General features: G+C 48.6%; 1 protein-coding gene across 13 annotated transcripts in view; it reads right to left on the bottom strand.

Annotated features, from left to right (window-relative positions):
* Window positions 1-17,208: 17,208 nt before the first annotated feature.
* COL13A1 (collagen type XIII alpha 1 chain) overlaps window positions 17,209-18,601 on the bottom strand; it is a 142,447-nt gene continuing 141,054 nt past the window's right edge. For all 13 annotated transcript variants that reach the window (XM_045581790.1, XM_045581783.1, XM_045581784.1 and 10 more), the window contains one exon: window positions 17,209-17,440. In XM_045581790.1, the coding sequence (XP_045437746.1) occupies window positions 17,438-17,440 (3 nt within the window). In that variant the 3' untranslated portion in view covers window positions 17,209-17,437. The remainder of the gene's footprint in view (window positions 17,441-18,601) is intronic.

The raw sequence follows: 18,601 nt of genomic DNA on the forward strand, positions 1-18,601 counted from the left end.
TTAAAACAACAAAACAACAAAAAACCACAAAAGGCTAGGTGAGTGATATGCATAAAGTATTATTGAAGGGAGCTCCAGGAGGTCAAAAAAAGAGAGACTGAGTGCAATTCATTATTCAAAGAGCACCTTAACTGTCAGCACATTAAATTAAAGGGCCAGTAGCAACAGTCACAAATGTGAGGGGTCATGGGTCTCTAATTCAGAGGTAGGACTCTAGCCATATAATCGTGGAGATTTATTGCTCTTCTAGCGATGAGTGTTATGAGATCCAGGGTCAACATCCTTCACTACATCTGCTTTTGATAAGCTCTGCAAGGTTAGTTATTTATGTCAAGAGTTCTTAGCCTCAAGCGAAGCAGGGGTGGGGTAGGGTGAAGAGACAGTGAACAGAGAGAGGGGAAGGGCACTGAGCTCACAGGGGTCAGAAGGTTAATACTCAGATACAGGGCTCCATCAATATCTGCTCAAGGGTTTTCCTGGTTACACATTTACGAGCATAATGTACGAGTTGAAAATGATGATGGGCTTTCATGTCTGTGGGCTAGGTCTGGAAATTAAATAAAGCAGAGCACTGCCATGTAATTGTAGAAAATATTCTTCTGTTCAATGGAAAACTATGCCTCATCTATAGCGGATCCTCCTGGATTATCAAACTCTAGATCTGTTAATCGTCTCCGAGCTATTTAACAATGCTTTGCTAGTTGTAGGTAAGTGGTAGACATGTAAATTCCATCCTGGGTGATAGTGATTATTGACTTAGTTCTATTTGTAAGTCTTTCAACATGCCTTCACTCTATATAAATTTGTGCTTTTTTGACTTTTCCCCTGGACTGGTTAAAACATTTTCAACTCATACAATATGCTAGTAAATGTTCCCTCATCACGTGAGTCAAATAAAATATTTAAAATGGGTTAATTTTCTTTTCTTTCTTTCTTTCTTTTTTTAAAATATATTTTATTGATTTTTTACAGAGAGGAAGAGAGAGGGATAGAGAGTTATAAACATCGATGAGAGAGAATCATTGATCAGCTGCTTCTTGCACACCCCCTACTGGGGATGTGTCCACAACCAAGGTACATGCCCTTGACGGGAATTGAACCCAGGACCTCTCAGTCTGCAGACCGACGCTCTATCCACTGAGCCAAACTGGTTTCGGCTAAAATGGGTTAATTTTCATATCTACACAAGAGTCAAGATTTTCATCTTTCCCTGACCAGTATATTCTTTTTAAATGTAATTTTCTACGGTTTTCTTTGTGTGTTTTAAAATATATATTTTTATTGATTTTAGAAAGGAAGGGAGAAGGAGAGAGAGATGGCAAACTCAAAGATGAGAGAGAATCATTGATTGACCAACTTTTGCATGCCCCAACTGGGGATTGAGGTTGCAACCTGGGCATGTGTCCTAACTGGGAATCAAACCATAACTTCCTGGTTCAACCACTGAGCCACACCGGCCGGCCCTGACTGTGTCTTTTAACACAAAATCCTCTAAGCTTGTTTTTTTGAGGAAAAGTTCAGCCACTATCCTCTTCCCTGTTTTTCTGAGGTCTGGTTCTATAGATCATCGCTCTGGAGATTCCTTCCCTGGGACTTTTAAACATCAGTCATTTAAAACAAAACACAGCTGAGACCTTTATTTTTCTTTTTGGATGATGCTCTCAGCCCTGTTGGGTTTATTGATTTAAAATCACAGGACTACAAATCTAAAGTACTTACCTGTTGAACCCAAATGTGCAGCCAGGAGCTGGTAGAAGTTGGTGGTTGTAGGAGAGGGCAGTAGGACAGAAAATGTCAGGAAACTGGAAACAGAAGAGGCTCTTTATATATTTCACCCCAGTGCAGGCATTTCAGAACAGGAAATGGCACAGTTCTTGGCAGACTGAGACCTGGTATCCATATTTCCTGGTTGGCAAGTCTTCCCTTTTCTTCAGAAAAAGAGGAGCGGAGGGAGAAGCCTTAACTTTTAGAAGCCCTCCTGTTGTGAGCAAGGAAGTGTCTCAGGAAGCAGTCACTCACACATGTTTATGTCTTCCCACAGCCAACTGTATTGGGGGAGACTGGCCCAGGAGGAAACACAGGGGGCGGGGAGCTTACGGGATAGAAGTGAGGGGAGCGAGTTCCAGTCATTGGCGGCACCTGCAGGTGGACCGGTAGGTGTCTCCCTAAAGCCAGGTGGCTACAGTGGTGGAACGCGTCCAGTGGCGTGTGGGTCCGGCAGGAATCTGAGAGTGGCCCCTGGTACAGCCAAGCTCAAGTGTTGTGTGGTCAGAGCTCTGAGTTCTTACAGCCCAGAAGGGGTGGAGGTCCCACTCCGATGGGGTCCAGTTGGAGTCCTTATCCAAGTGTCCAGACTTGTGGTCCTCTACTAAGGTGTTCCCTTGTCAAGACATAGTACTTGACAGTGGTCATGGCTCACAGTGACTCCATATTGTTTTGTCTAAAGCACATGTGTCAAACACAAGGCCCGCGGGCCAAATCCGTCCCGCCAGGCCTTGCAATGTGGCCCACACCGCGCTGTCATCACTGCACTCTGCTGCGTTTCCATCACAATGACAGTTTATGACTGTTCAGTAAACCATTCGGCCCGCGATTTAGGCTGGATTTTAGATTTAGGCCCCTTCTCTGATTGAGTTCGACACCCCTAGTAAAGTGTCCAAAAAGTCCTCTCTGCTTTTGCTCCATATATCCTCAGCCAGACCTCCAAACTGTCCTATGCAATGACTACAATATATTTCTGATGCCTTCATCTGAAGACAGCGGCCATAGGTGACTGAAGATGAATGCAAGTTCCCTCTCACCTGCCCACCATCTCGAACAGCAGGAAGAGAGGGAGGGACCACAGCTCCCGAGAAGGGCCTGTGGATAAAGGGCCCTCCCTCTGTCCCTAGCTGCTTTCCCCATGAGCTGGAGGAAACATGATGTTGAGTGATCTTGGGTGACTCACAAAAGTTCTCAGACTCTTCTGTAAAGACGAGGTGGGTACAGACAATCTTAAGGCTCATTTCTCGAGAGGAATCCAAGATGGCTGCACAGGTAAACACCTAGCCACAGCCGCACACAACAATTTCAATAAAATACAACTAAAATATAAAATGGACATTACCCAGAACTACAGGAAGGTTGACTGACTGGAAATTCTACAATGAGAAGCAAGGAGAAAACCAGAAGGGAGCGCGGAGGAGCTGGAAAAGCCCAAGGTACTGAGACGTGCGTGTGGAGAGGATGGAGCCGGAGTGGAGGGAGGCTGAGTGCCTGGCGGGCGGGCCCCCGACTGCTCTGAACCCCAGTTCTAGGCCAGACCCCGGGGATCTAGGCTCAAACAGAGGGAGCTGGGCTGTAAGGCGGAACCCTGGGGAGTGGCGAAAGGAGGTCCCGGCGGCGCGCACATTGTGTGCAGAGAAGGGACGGTCAGCTGTGCCGCGGGATCGCCTGGCCAGAAGGAGACAGGGGCTCCAGACTGCTCTGAACACCACCTCCAACTCCACTTCCAACTGAACTGAACCCCAATACCAGGCTCATTGTGGGAGAGCATAGACTGTTTGGGAGCAGGCGAAAATCGAGGGCACCTTTCTCTCAGAGGTGCTTGTGGCGAGCACTGAAGGACCCGCATAGGGCGGGGCTGACGGAAGCCAAAGCTGTAGGCTCCACCCTGAAACCCTGCCCCATCAGGAAAGTTGCAAAAATGCCGAGACAAAATAGATCACAAACGAAAGAAATGGAGGACAAAAAGCGATTGGATATGGAGTTCAAATCTACACTTACAAGGTTTTTCAAGAATTTCCTGGAAAAGGTCAATAAGACCTATGAGGATATGAAAAGGGATCAACTAGAATTAATAAGGAATCAACAAGAAATGATAAGGGATCAACAAGAAATAAAGAATACATTGTCTGAAATAAAAAATATTATACAGAGTCCTAAAAACAGAATGGAAGATCGCAAGAATCAAGTCAAAGATTTGGAACATAAAGAGCCAGAAGACACTCCTCCACAGAAGCAAGAAGGCAAGAGAATCCAGAAAATTGAAGATAATGTAAGAAACCTCTGGGACAACTTCAAGTGAACCAACATCAGAATTATGGGGGTCCCAGAAGATGAGAGAGAGCAAGATATCGAAAACATACTGAAAGAAATAGTGACAGAAAACTTCCCCCACCTGCTGAAAGAATTAGACTTACAAGTCCAAGAAGCGCACAGAACTCCAAACAAAAGGAATCCAAAGAGGACCACACCAAGACAAATCATAATTAAAATTCCAAGAGCAAAAGACAAAGAGAGAATATTAAAAGTAGCAAGAGCAAAGAAGGTATTAAGGAGCACCTACACGATTGTCAGCTGATTTCTCAACAGAAACCATGCAGGACAGACAGGAATGGCAAGAAATATTCAAGGTGAAGAATAGTAAGAACCTACAGCCAAAGATAATCTATCCAGCAAAGCTATCACTCAGAATCGAAGGTCAGATAAAGAGCTTCACTAATAAAAAAAAGCTAAAGGAGTTCATCACCACCAAACCAGAATTATATGAATTGCTGAAGGGGGTTCTTTCGGAAGAGAAAGTAAATAAAGATAAAAATTATGAACAACAAATATGTAACTATCAACAAGTGAATCTAAAAACCAAGGAAATTAAAAAAATCTGATGAACAATATTAACTGTTGAATATAATAGAATCAGAGGTATGGAAGGGGAGTGAACTGACGATTCTTCGGGAAAAGGGGAGAGGGGGATGTGGGAAGAGACTGAACATAAACTGTGCACCTAAGGATGAGGACAATGGGGGGTAGGGAAAGGGCAGAGGGTGGGGTGGGAACCTGGTGGAGGAGAGCAATGGGGGGGGGGGGGAAGGAACATTTGTAATAATATGAACAATAAAAATTTATTAAAAAAAAAAAAAGGCTCATTTCTCTTCAGACATGGTAGGAGGTCTGTGGTCTGTCGAAGTGGGAAGCAACCAGCTATTCACGTGGCATTCTCTGGAATTAGATACCTTCAGTTTGGTCACCCATAAAGGATCCGAGAGTACTGCTCAGTGTGACAGAGTTATATGCAGGATTTCCTTGGCTCCATAGTAGAGGGACATCTCTTGGGGTTTCTGCCCACTTTAAAATAATCAAGTGGCCGAAACCGGTTTGGCTCAGTGGTAGAGCGTTGGTCTGTGGACTGGAAGGTCCCAGGTTTGATTCCAGTCACGGGCATGTACATTGGTTGCGGGCACATCCCCGGTAGGGGGTGTGCAGGAGGCAACTGGTCAATGTTTCTCTCTCATCGATGTTTCTATCTCTCTATCTATCCCCCTTCCTCTCTGTAAAAAATCAATAAAATATATTAAAAAAATAATCAAGTGACCTAGGTCTGTCAATCCTAGGTCACTTGATTATTTTCTGACCCAGTAAAAGTCTTCTTCATGGGATATTAGTCATCATGAAGAAATGTTGGCGTCTAACAAAGAACATACTCAAAGTTTGAATATTAAAAAAAATTATTTTTGAAACGTATGTCTCCCCTAAATGCTCTTAAAAGCTAATAAAATAATTATTAAGTACTGACAGGAAAAGTTAACTTTACACTCAATTTCTTTTTGCTTTGTCTCAAAATAGAATTCAAGCAAAATACAATTTTATGTAAAAATGTCCACCTTCCGTCTAACCGACGCTTTCCCAACTGAGCTATTTCGGCGGCTGTAAAAATGTCCACCTTCCAACCAAATGACAAAATGAAAATTAAGATTAAATAATTTCATTCCTTTGAGTACAGTTTTTTTTTTTTTTTTTTTTTTTTTTTTTTTTTAACTTTCAAAGTATTTTGCAGCTGTTACCTTTTGGATTTTAAAACAACTGTGACAGCTGTTTTCATTTTTGGATGAAGCTCCGAGAGGTTAAGTGACTTAGTCAGTCCCACATCTGTTAATGAAAGAGTCAGAACCAAAACCCACTCTCCTGACCCCTAATCTTTCCCTCTTTATATGGCACCATCTTACTTCCATTAGTGAGGAATGAGGGTTTCCTTTAATCATGAAACTCCTACCCTTCTGAAAGATATTAAAGTAAAGGTATATAATTTCCAAACACACACACACACACACACACACACACACACACACACACTCTCTCTCTCTCTCCAAAAACCAAGATGTAGATGATTTATAATTTATTACTTAGATCAACTTCCATTTTAGAAAAGACAGAAACAAAATATATAATTCATATTTACAGTATTTACATCGGAACATATTTACACCATAGATATTAAGTACAAAATAGCATAGAAAACTCTAGGACACACACAGTAAGGACCACAATTCCGGCAGAGAATTTTCTGGTTACGTTTCCCCTTACACGTCAAAGTGCATTAGACTAACTGTTGCTCGACCATTTTGCTAATTGAGCCTGTTTCTCTTTCATCTTTTTAGCTTGATGGTCTCTCCTAGAGAGCCCTTGTTCAGTGTAATTAGTAATTAATCTTTCCACACCACTCTTTTGGGCTCACCTTTGATCCGTAGGAGACCTATCCCATCACTGTGGTTCGGGCCCGTGGCCCTTGTGGGTCTCCAGATGGCAGCGCCTTCTACTTAAAGGGGCAGTTGTACTCATTTGCTAAAGTTCTCCCCATTTGGGAGTAGTGGAGCTATGTAGTAAGGAACAGGCTGATCTGTTCAGCTACATGGATACAGAATTTTCCAGGTGTGAGAATATCTAGGGCTGCTCTTTATAATGCCAAGTCCCAGACAGGGTTGACATTTAGTGCATTAGTAGCAGAACTGAGATTGGAACTTGGGTCTTCTGACCCCCAGGCAGGGCCCTTACCTGGTGCCCCTCTGGCTGGGATGGAGGTGTTCAGAATTCCTGGTTGCAGGCTACCTAGATGTGTTGAAGTGGGGGGCAAGCAGTTCCAAAGAGATGTGGGTATGGGTTAGCTGGGGGCTCAGCTCTCTTCTTCAAAAAACGTTTGTCACTTGTGAAGCCATCTGGTTGTAGCTTCTCGGGCAAACCCCAGCCTCCTGGGATGTTTTCCCTGGGGTTCCCTTTTAGCCTGGAAGTTATTGAAATGAAATGAGATCCTACTGTCAAGGGGGACAAAAGCTATGTTTGGCCTGGTATGTTCAGGCATGGCTAATTGAATCATGGGTAACTAAAAATCAAAGTCAGAAATGGGAAGGACATGATAATCCACAGAGAAACACGTTTTGTTGAAGAAGCACCTGATAATGGGAAGAAAAGCATTTAGGTAGCATTTAAAAGAACCCATCTTTTAATGTCAGCATCTCTCAGAGAGCTTGCTCCCTGCTTACGCAGAGCACTTTCCTGTGTCTTCCTAAGTCAGGTGTCGGCAACCTGCGGCTCTGGAGCCGCAGGTGGCTCTTTTTGTTAAGTGAAAAAATCCTTTTTCTGCACGATCCGGTATATAGCATTAAGGTAAGAAACAATATATGCAGTGTTATATTTGTTTTAAATGTCGCAATGGTTTTGCGCTCCCAGGTGTTTTTTCCTTCGAAAACAGGTCCAAGTGGCTCTTTATGTCTTAAAGGTTGCCGACCCCTGTACCTAAGTCATCATCAGCCTTCCAAATACCAAAGGTGATTAGAAAAATAAATTGAGTGCACTAAAAAAAAAAAAAAAAATCTCCAAAATTAAGAATGATAACAGAATAATAGTGATAATGGTCACAATAATAATAATAATAAAAAAGACAGTACTTAAAACACCAACATATGTCAAGAGGTATTTACATATATAAAGTTAGCTGCAGCACAACATCTATACAATGGGTGTGTAAGATTTAAACATTCCTGAAATTAGCTGGAAGTTGTGAGAAGCAAGAGAAACTGTCCCATTATCAAGCTGACTATGGAAATAAAATACTGTGCATTTAAACACTGTGCCAAATAGCAAGGAAATAAAAAGTTCAATAAAAGTGTAAAGGTAACAAACGCATAACATCCAGCTGCTGCAGTGAACTGGCTGGGCAGATCAGCCTGGAATTGCTGTGGAAGTTTGCTAGTTCAGCTGGGCAGAGAGGAAGTGCTGGGGATAAGGGAATCCGGTACCTCGCCCTGAGTATCGTTTTTCTGGTAAAACGACATTTCTTTTTTTTCTTTTTCTTTTTTTTTTTTATGGAATCCCTGAAATATAAGATTCTATAATCTTTCTCACAAAGGAAGCTCTTATGGAGTCATTGACATTTTTGGAGCCTTTCTCAGATCGTCCATGGCAGAGGCCGCGGTGCTCCGTGGAGTCTGGCTGCTGGAGGAAGGCCAGGGTCTGAGGCGCAGGGTGCTGTCCAGAGGGGTGCCTTCGGTCAGCAGTGAGAGACTGAGCTGGAGGGGAGGACCGTGGAAAGCTCACAACAGCCATCGTGCTCTTGAGTCACATCAAAAGTGGAACGCGCTTCAGAGGCCGGAGGAGAAGCTCCAGAGGCCCCGGGTCTCCCGGGCCCCAGGAAGGCCTCTTCCTGCCACAGCCAGCCGCCTGGTGTGGACAAGCCCGGGGCTGGGGCGCTGATGGTCAGAACCACGTGCATTTTGAAGAAGCCAATGCGAGTGCCTCTGGACTCGGAGAGGGACATTTCAAACCAGAAAACTTCGGAGAGGCTACTTCAGAAAAGAAAACTTAAACCGGAGACAGCTGTCTTCTGCTTCCAACGTGGACACATCTTGGTTTATGATCAGGTTAGTGTTTGGGCCGGGGGACAGAAGGCTGTGCCCCAACACAGCACCAGCCAGCTCCTTTGGGTTTGGGTGCCAGGTAATGCCATATTTCTCGGCCAATCAGTACAGAGGGACGTTGCTCTGTGCTGCCTCTACTCCTACTTGGTGAGGGTTTGCATGGCATCTTTTTGTCTAATTTGCACAGCACCATATTCCCAGAGACACGTCCCCATGTCCCCCTGCATGAACCCGCGCCAATGCCTTCCAGTAGCACATAAAACACAGGCATTGATTTCCCTCCAACACAGATATTGTAAACCCTTCGGCCAGATGACAGCTACAGAACCACGTAGGTTCTTGACAGGTGGTCATTCTAGAGCACGCACTGACCGCCAAGGCCCGGTGAGGGAACTCTGCAGAGCTCTACTCAGCCACGGGAAGGAAATACTGGGCGTCTTTGGGGGTGGGGGGCAGGGTCTTGGAAGGCCCTGGAACAGGCTCGCTTGGTTTTTGGCTAAGCTATGAAGCAAGAGTTGGTTTTTAAGAAAAAGATTAGTTCCTCTATTTTGTGGAACCAATACCTGGCACTGGGTTTCTCTGAAGGTCTCTCATCACATCAGAGACCTCGCCTCAACCCCCCCGATCCAGGAACGGGGCGGGGGGAGGAGGGGGAGGGAAACTTTAGCTCTTCCTTGGTCACTGCAGCTTCCCATCCAGGTCTGGTGGCGGAGGGGGGGAGAGGGGCCTTTATCAACTCGGGCCTGAGCCAGAAAACACCTTTAAATCAGAAGTAAGCAGTACGTGTGCGGTGAAAACAGAACACGCCAACCCCTGACAGGCATAAGGAAAAGTGCATTTGACCCACAGAAATCAGCAAGAAGTTACTGACCGATGGACTCACCGCCTATCACCCTCAGTCTCACCCTTTCATTTTAAAGACTCTCTGTACGCTAGTCCCTGCCCTCTGCTGAGATGCGGCATCCCGGGGTCTGTGCTAAGATGCTCAGTGGATGGAACCGAGAGATGGGGACAAGGACGAAGGGAGCCAGGAGCTCTGAGAGTGAGAGTAGATGGAGGGAGAACTGAAAAATAAACAAATGGAACAAGGGAAGATACAAGATAAGGAGGTGAGAGGCTCTCAGGGAAAGGGGGGAGTGCCATAAGGAGAAGGGGTTGGAGCTAAAAAAAAAAAAAAAAAAGTGATGGCCGGAAGACTTTCTGAGCTGCTGGCCTGGCTGGGGGTTTGATCCTTCTGGGCTCAGAGAGAGCGAAGAGGTGTTGGGAAACTTTTGGGAAAGCAGCAAGAAGGTGGGCACCTTCTAAACTCTCCCCACCTGCTGGGCCTGGTGGGAGATGGGAAAATGATGCCCCCACGATCAGCCGCTGCCCAGGATAGGTCCTGTGTGAAAATGACCTCTTCTCGGTAACCAGCACCTGGGAGAAAGGGGCTCCGGAGGGGGTCAGGATGGGGCATGTTGTGTGAGTGTGTGTGTGTGTGTGTGTGTGTGTTTGGGGGGATACCTGGGTGAGATGTGGGGCTAAGCACCAGGTTGCCTTCACAGGAGGCACTTTTGACCCAGAGGAGAGCTCAAGAGAAATAACTTTTTAAAAGTCATAGGAAAAATATAACAGTTAGCAAAAAGAAGATATCTTGTATGACATTAAGACAGAAATGATAGAACAACTTAAGCCATTGACAAACTATTGTATATGGTAAATGTTCTCTTAAAAAATCCACTGTATGGACAGGTCCAGCCCAAAAATAATTACCTCCACGGAAAAAGGTAATTAATTAGTGCTTTTGTCATCTAGGGACTCTGGGAAACCTTTTTCCTCCCTCCTCCTCCATACAAGCAGATGAGACAAGCTGCTGACCTTCCTTAGGCAATTCTGAAAATCACTTAAAAAACAACACCAAGAAAAAATGTAAACCCCAATGAACTGCCCTGAAGTTTCCCGCAGGACGATTTTTCGTCAAAGAGCTAGAACTTCTACTGAAATACTAAAGGGATGATTGTTGAAATCCTAATGTGAAAGATGGACCACCTGGGGTCTCGCCCACAATGTCGGAGAGGGCACAGTGGGGAGGATGAGGGAGGCAGGAGGCTGCTGGGAGGTGGGAGCAGGCCCGGTATACACAACACACACTCATCTTCTGCTGGAGCCAACGTGGGAAACATTCTCATTCAACCAGAAGTACAGAGAGAGCAAGGTTTTAAAAATTGCCGATTTTTCTCTTTTAGGGAAAAGAACTAAAAGGCCCTCTGGATAGTTATGGACTTTAGTTTTAAAAAGCAACTACCCAAGGCAGGCCGCATGTCCTGCCCCAGATCAGCCACCGTTCCCTATGCGTTATTCGGCGTCCACAGCGTTTGTCAACAAGGTCCTCTGTGTGCACACACGAGAGCCTCCTTGGAACCTGATTTTGCCAGAAGTTTTCATGAACCATTTTTCAAGTTGCTCCAGTGAACTGAGGTTTGTCTATGAAAAGCAAGGCTTTCTCAGAACAGTGAACACGAGCCCTCATGTTGTCCAACCTTCGTACAGTACAGTGCGCTTCTCGTGGGCGTGCCCAGTCACACCATGTAGATGTCCTCCCATCCCCTGCGGGCTGGCCTGCCTCCAGGCCAGAGTGCTTTCCCACTGGCGGAGGGCACTGCAGGCACATTTATTTTGGCCAACGTTGTAATAAAACACTTGGTCTTTGGAATGAGTGGAGTGCGAGAAAAATGTCTTATCCGACAGAAACCCAGGCGGTTTCACTGCATGGCTCCCAGGGAAGAGAGCCCAGGGACAGTGGCGTCCTCTCTCAGAAGGGGCCTGTGATGGGTCTGTCTTCCTCGATGGTTGTTGTTGGTTCAGAGCGGGCGGCTTGCTGGCATGTGATGGAAACCCTCTGACTGTATCCAAATGTCCGGGATTCTGTGAGTCATCGCAAGTCCTCAAGCCCATCCACTTGTGTGTCCTGTCATGAAGGATGTGTTTCATTTCTCCCGTGCCCTGGGGAAGGCTAGGAGAGTTGGGCAGCTGGTTAACTCGGCTGTAAAAAGGCCAGTGGTACCCACTGTGCCCCACGTCATGTCTGGATCACCACCCGGGTCCATTAGCATGACTTTTGCTACATCCAGGTATGCACATGCACCCGTGTCCCCAAAGGGGGCTGAGATGGGCCCGTGCTGTTTGTCCGAAACCCTGGATGAGCTACTCCTGCTCCGGGGAAGAGGCTGCCGTGCCTACTTCCGACACACAGCCAAGGAGGGAGAGAGGGGGAGCTGTCAATGAAGGTGGGACTGCGATCGACAAGCTTTGTGAGCCAGACACTCTGAATGGGAAACATCGTAAGCTTGTTCTAATGCGTTTTCTGTAACCTACAGGGCTGAGAAAAGATGTTATGGTTTCAAAGTGAGGACGTGGGCCCGGGGACCCAGCTCCCCCATGTGGAGTTGTCTGAGAGAGGCATCCCTTGGAGAGCGAGCTATTCAAGATCACCCGCTGCCCCTTGTTCCTGCCTCCTCTGTCCCCCTTCCCTTTCAGTGCAGGTGTCATGTGAGTTCTGGTCTTAACTCCCCACCAGGTGAGACTGGAGGTGAGAACAGGGGGTGTTTACCTTTGTTCCTCAACTATATGCACCTGGCCTCGACTTCCCAGGCCCTCCTAAGATGGCTGTAGGTCTGGGGAGCCCTAAGTCATTGCCGGAGCTTGGCCTGGGGGCCGGGGGAGGGCTGGTGTGTCGGGTCATGGTTACTGTGACCCTGCCTCCTGGTTTGCCAGGTTGACTCCTGTTGTCAGGGCGTCATGGTTAAGCGCCTCCTTCACTTGCAAAGCGTCCTGGACTGACCAAGAGAATTCGGCCACCCTCCGGGAGAAGCGGGCGGCAGGGGGTCCGCCTGCGGTGGCCACGGGAGAAGGCAGGCAGTGGGCGGCGAGTTTCCAGGCACCGTCCCTTTGACAATCTTGCTGGAGGAAGAGCCCCTTGAGGATACTGTATATGTAGATTGCTGCCTCTCCATCGGTGCCAGCGCAGTCACAGCCGGGGCATCTCAGGGCACCAGACTGAACGCATGAGGCCCTTGGCCCTGAGGACCAGACCGGGGTTCCAGCCCAGGAAAGAACGCTGTGTCTTCCTCTGGAAGACCCACGCCCTCTGCTTTACCGGCTTGGAACACTCCTCAGCGCGTGACATCTGGAAAGCCCGGGGAGTCCGAGGGCTGACGGCGGCAGCACCCAAGGGAGTTAGAGGAACGCTGTGGAGAAGGAGCTGGGAGAGGTGGCGGGGCCAGTGGACACTGCCCAAGGTCAGGGCCTGGTGGCTCCTTCTCAGAGAGGTTGCTCAAAGAAATGCGGTTCTCCATGAGGAATGGGCGTCCCAGCGCCCTGGCACGGCGGCAGCAGCGGAGGGCCTGGCGAAGCCCCAGCACACCGCCGGGGAGACAGGGGCGCAGGCCTTGCTCCTCGGGCTGGGCTCTGGCCCCTGGAGAGGGCAGACGGCCGTGCTCTCCTGCTGTCACCCGCTGGTCACCTCCTGGAAAGGTCTGGCTGGCGCCCCTCCGTCCAGGGACAGCTCCGTGTTCTCACTCCTCCGGGTAAAGGCGCTTCCCCAAGGCTTGGGGCTGGCCGGCTTCACTTCTTGGCCACTAACCATGGACTCTGGCCCTTGGGGAGGCATGGAGAAGGGGATGTTTCAGACAGAACCCCGGGGGTGAGTGACACATGGGGGTGCCTCCTGGGCCGGGTGATCCCACAGAACTGGCTGACCTTGGCATACGTCCAGCACCCTCCCAGTGTGGACCTGCCCTCTCTGCCCACTTTCTTCCAACACAATCCCATCTGCCGTCCCCTGATTCGAGAAGCGAGTGTGGCCCAGGATCATGCTCGCTGGAAGATGCTGTCAGGGAAAGGAGATTGAGGCAGAGGAGGGGACTGCCTGTGGGTCAGCCAGCGCCTCCCTCTCTGCTTGGGAATCCCTGCTGGGCCCACGGGGTCTCTGATCCCTCTGGCCATGCTGTGTTCTCTTCATGCCGGCGTGCTGGCTGCCTGTGTTCTCGTTAAGCACTCCGTCTCTGGTGGATTCGCCAGCCAGATGCCAATGCGAGAGGCACCCTTTGCCACCAGGCCTGCCTTGGGGGCACTGACCCATCACCTCCTGGGTGGCCAGGGCCCTTCGGGGTGCTGCTGGTTAGTTAGGAAGCGCACGCATGCCACACAGGTTTGCAATGCCAACTCCATGCATCACCGCATCGCAGCCAGGAGCTCTCGGGGAGGGTCCGGAACGCTGCCAGGAGCTGAGTAGTGAGTGGAATCTGAAGGTTTCAGGGAGTCAGAGGTCACCCAAGACAGCTTCCTCACAGGACACTCAGGACCCTTGGCCCCTGAAGTAAGCTGCCCTGCTCCTGGTGGCTGAGAAAGGACTGGAAGCCGAGCCTCCCAGCTCGCTGGCCAGTGCCCACCTTTTTCCTGGACTAACTTGACTCTCCTCATGTCCGTGGCACTCCCTTCTGCCAGGTGAAGGCAGAGCCCGGGAAGGGAGACTGGCATGGGCCTGGCAGGGAGGAAGCACAGGGGGCTGAGCCGGGGCGTGGTGTGCGTGTGCGTGTGTGTGCGCGCGCTCCCTTTGGCTCACATGACTACAGAAGCACACGTTGGTGAGAGCCACTGTCACCCTCGGGGCACTGGCTCAGTCTTTGTCAAGCCAGGTGCTTGCACGTCTCCAGGGAGAGTGCCGGGCACAGGGCATGGGCCAGGGAGGGAACCAGAGGAGGCAGCCACAGAGCACATCGCCCCGGGCGGTAGTTTGGCCTAAGGGGCAGGGCTCAGTTCATGGCTTTCTCCCTGGCTGGTAGGTCTCAACAGGAGGGCTGTATGTCCCCAGAAGGGCCGGAGTGTCTTCACCTCTGTGTGCCCTCTCTGCCCTGCACCCCTGAGCAGCCCTTCCCTGATCCTTCCCTCTGTCTGCAGCTGTGCTTCCTCCCAGCACCTGGTGGTCCCTTGTCCACTGGGCTGTTGGCGTGAGTTCGATCCCCAGCTACTCACCTATTTGGGGTTTCCTGCCACTTCCTCTGTACTTACTTTCCTTGACTCTGAATCTCAACTTTTCTTTGCACACATTTCTATTTTATTAACTATACTAGAGGCCCGGTGAGTGAAATTTGTGCAGCCTGGCCTGCACCTTCCTGCAATCCAGGAACCCTCAGGACATCCCTCTTGCAATTCTGGACCGCTGGCTTCTAACCGCTTGCCTGTCTGATTGCCCCTAACTGCTGTGCATGCCTGCCTGACCATCCCTAACCACCTCTGCCTCGGCCCCTGCCCACTGAGGTAGCTGCCTCTGCCTTGCCTCTGCCACTGAGACTTCGTCCGAAAGGTCATCTGGAAGGACATCTGGAATGATGTCCAGAAGGTTGTCCGGCTGTTCATCTAATTAGCATATTACGATTTTATTATTATAGACTATTGCAATACCACTTCAAACCCTCGTGGTATTAGCTGGGGGTGGGGGTAATAAGCAAATGAACAACGGTGGGACTGAAGCACAGTCAGAGGCTTCTGTTGGCCCGAAGGGGATTCAGCTAACACAGAATCCCAGTATCCGAAGCTTCCCAGTGAATGCTGGGATCATCAGTGGGTTCTCATTGCTCTGAGCAGGACTGAAAGAGAATGAGGCAGTGGGTCTAGAATAGCCAGGTCCTCGGGATCTTAGACGGGGCAAGGAGGCAAAGAAAGCGGTGGGGAGGGCATATCGAGGCGCAGAGCTCAGCTCATGGAACTCAGGACGACGCAGGGCCTCAGTGGGCTGCTCCCTCCGTAAAATAGAAAATACATTATACTTTATGACTGCTCTGATTGGAAGGGGAGTCAAACCCTGCCTGGGCTCATGATTACATATTAATTTCTTCTTCTTAAAAGAAATGAAAGTCCTAACTGGTTTGGCTCAGTGGATAGAGCATCAGCCTGCGGACTGAGAGGTCCCGGGTTTGATTCCGATCAGGGGCATGTACCTTGGTTGTGGGCACATCCCCAGTAGGGGGTGTGCAAGAGGCAGCTGATCAATGTTTCTCTCATTGATATTTCTAATTCTCTAACCCTCTTCCTTCCTCTCTTAAAAAAAAAAATCAATAAAATATATTTAAAAAAAAGAAATGAAAACGAAAATATTTTCTCAGCCCCTGAAAGTACTTGGCTGTGCCGAGTGGCTGGCTGGCCCACTGGGGCCATTGGAGCTGGTCAGCGTTACCCGGAAAGCGCTGCCCCCATCACTCGCCCTCGTAGGAAAGCACCTGTGCCAGCTGGAGGCTTGGGCCTGGCCCCGCCCTCATGCTCTGTCACGTGGGGAGGGGCAGATGACTCCATTGAGTGGCCATGGAGGTCAGCTCTAGTTCAAGGGCTACTCCACTTCTCCAATGAGGCGGCCCAGACTCAGAGGAGGAAGCTGTCTATATCCGAGTGGACATGTAGAGTCAGAATGCTGGCACAGCCCCCGGCTTTGGGCAGCTTTGACGCAGGAGTTGGTGAGTGACGCCTCACCAGCAGGGTCTCCGATGTGAAGCCCACCGATGCAGCAATCCTGTGGCTGCGTGTGGACAGGTGTGAGTGTAAGTGTGCCTGTGCACTTTCTACAAAGGCAAGTGGAAATGAAAGCAAAATGAGAGGGTGTTTAAAAGACTCAAGTAGTTTGCTATTGCCAAGATCTTCAGAAGCACCAGTTTACGTTGTAAGGCATGTGACCACAAACTCGTGTGCTGCACCAGTTAATTCTTTGGTCTCTAAGGCAGGTTTCCTGAGACATCTACTAGGCAAGGTGCTATGAAGAGGCAGCAAACTCTATTTCTGAAAAGACAAAAGCAACTTCAGTTGGACCCACTCTGGCCCAGATTCGTGACCGTTTTCTGCCTGCTCTTTGTTGGAGTGAAATGGCAGCCGAGGTACACCTTCCAACTGCTAGTTGTGGGTGGACCTTGCAGATCTGTATCAACTCATGGCCACCGCCAGCAATGGCTGATGCTAGGGCCCAGCGCAAAGGAAGAAAAACAGAACACTACCAACAAACAAAAGGAGCAAAGAGCTCTTGGTAAGTACCCTGGGGGCTGTGGGGGAGTGAGGGGGTGCATTCATCACAACAGAACCCTAAGTGCTCAGATGACACTGTCACGAATGGGGAACATGTTACAGAAGACATCGCTGAACAGAGTCCCCTCCCTCCTGTCGGACTTGACACCTCAAAACATGACAGGTCTGAGAGTGTCCCTGCTTCTGGGACCTTCTGCTTTCACAAGAAATAAGGTCTTTAGTCTAATGACTAATCAGGATCATGAACTGCTATGTTTCTTTGTTCTTTTTTTTTTTTTTTTTTTTTTTTTTAATAACGAAAATCCGTACGAGTTTAAAAGAGACTAGACACACCTGGTTTGGCAAACACCACGGACCTTCATGTTTTTGTGGGTTCACACGTGGGCGAGCCAGCACCTTCGTGCTGGCTGGCTCCCTTTGGCAGCAGAACACAATAATTTATTACGTTCCCATACTTAATAAGTGTGCACAAACATCATGCAAACATGGGACCATCTCAGAAACAGGAAGTGTATTAGAGTCACAGACGTATACAAAACATCTTGTAAACAAAAGAGGAGAGGATGGTATTTTCTGTACAAAATAGGCAGGTTTTTACTTTTTTTTCTTAATAATCTGTAAAAGATGCATCATACTTCGGGCACTTTCCAAAAGTAAAAACTGTATAAAAATAAATATTCTATGTACACACACACACACAGGCCAATCCCGGGTTAGAGGCATCACTGCAAAACAAAAACAAACACAAAACAGCATACAGTTAGTGCCAGGGGCCTCTGGGTGTCTATCCCGCTTGTGTGAAAGGAGAGTGAGCTTGTCCTGGGTGGGATGGGCGTTCTGGATGGGCAACTGGGGTTGGAAAACCCTGGTTCTGACAGTCTGCCCCCTGAGGGTGGGAAACTGCTTTCACCTTCCAGTCCCTCCCCTTCCTGGCCACTAGAGGGCACTTTCTGTCTATGCTGCCTCTGGAGGCTGGGCAGTTGAATTCCTGACCATTCCAGACTGAAGTCAGGTTAGGAACCAACAGCCAGGAGACTCTCTAGCTGCTCTTCCAAGACACGATAGCTCTAGAGCAGTGGTTCTCAACCTTTCTAATGTCGCATTGTTCTGGTGACCCCCAACCATAAAATTATTTTTGTTGCTACTTCATAACTATAATTTTGCTCCTGTTATAAATCGTAATGTAAATATCTGTGTTTTCCGATGGTCTTAGGCAACGCTGCTAGCGGTTCTCAACCTGTGGGTCAGGTGGAGCATTAGAAAGGTTGAGAACCACTGCTCTAGAGAGTGGCTGTTCATCCCCTGCAAAGTGCATCCATCTCTAGTCCCCAACCATCAGCACCAACCTTGAAGGACAAAATCCTACTCTGAGGGGGCAAGGGATCTCATTCAACACACCTCTTACCTGCTTCTGTGGAGCTATAACTAGGTCTAGGGCAGTGGTTGGCAAACTCATTAGTCGACAGAGCCAAATATCAACAGTACGACCACTGAAATTTCTTTTGAGAGCCACATTTTTTAAACTTAAACTTCTTTTAATGCCACTTCTTCAAATAGACTGCCTAGGGTGTGGTATTTTGTGGAAGAACCACACTCAAGGGGCCAAAGAGCATGTGGCTCTCGAGCCGCAGTTTGCCAACCGCGGGTCTGGGGGAACTCGCCAGATGATGAAGCACAGCTGGAGGGACAGATTCTTGGGGAGGCATCGGCCTGGGGTGCTGAACTTTCTCTCCCCGGTGAGGGTGTTTAGGTACCTGGGCGAGTAGATGCTTCACCATGGGCCTAGGGTCTTGGTTTCACTACTTTTACCCAATCCCACGAACGAATGAGATTTGGGCATTCAGTAAAGAGGAGCATATTTAGCTCATTGTCCTATGACCCTGCTG

Source organism: Pipistrellus kuhlii, unplaced genomic scaffold (genome assembly GCF_014108245.1).
Source record: "Pipistrellus kuhlii isolate mPipKuh1 unplaced genomic scaffold, mPipKuh1.p scaffold_m20_p_15, whole genome shotgun sequence".
NCBI classification, from domain to species: domain Eukaryota; kingdom Metazoa; phylum Chordata; class Mammalia; order Chiroptera; family Vespertilionidae; genus Pipistrellus; species Pipistrellus kuhlii.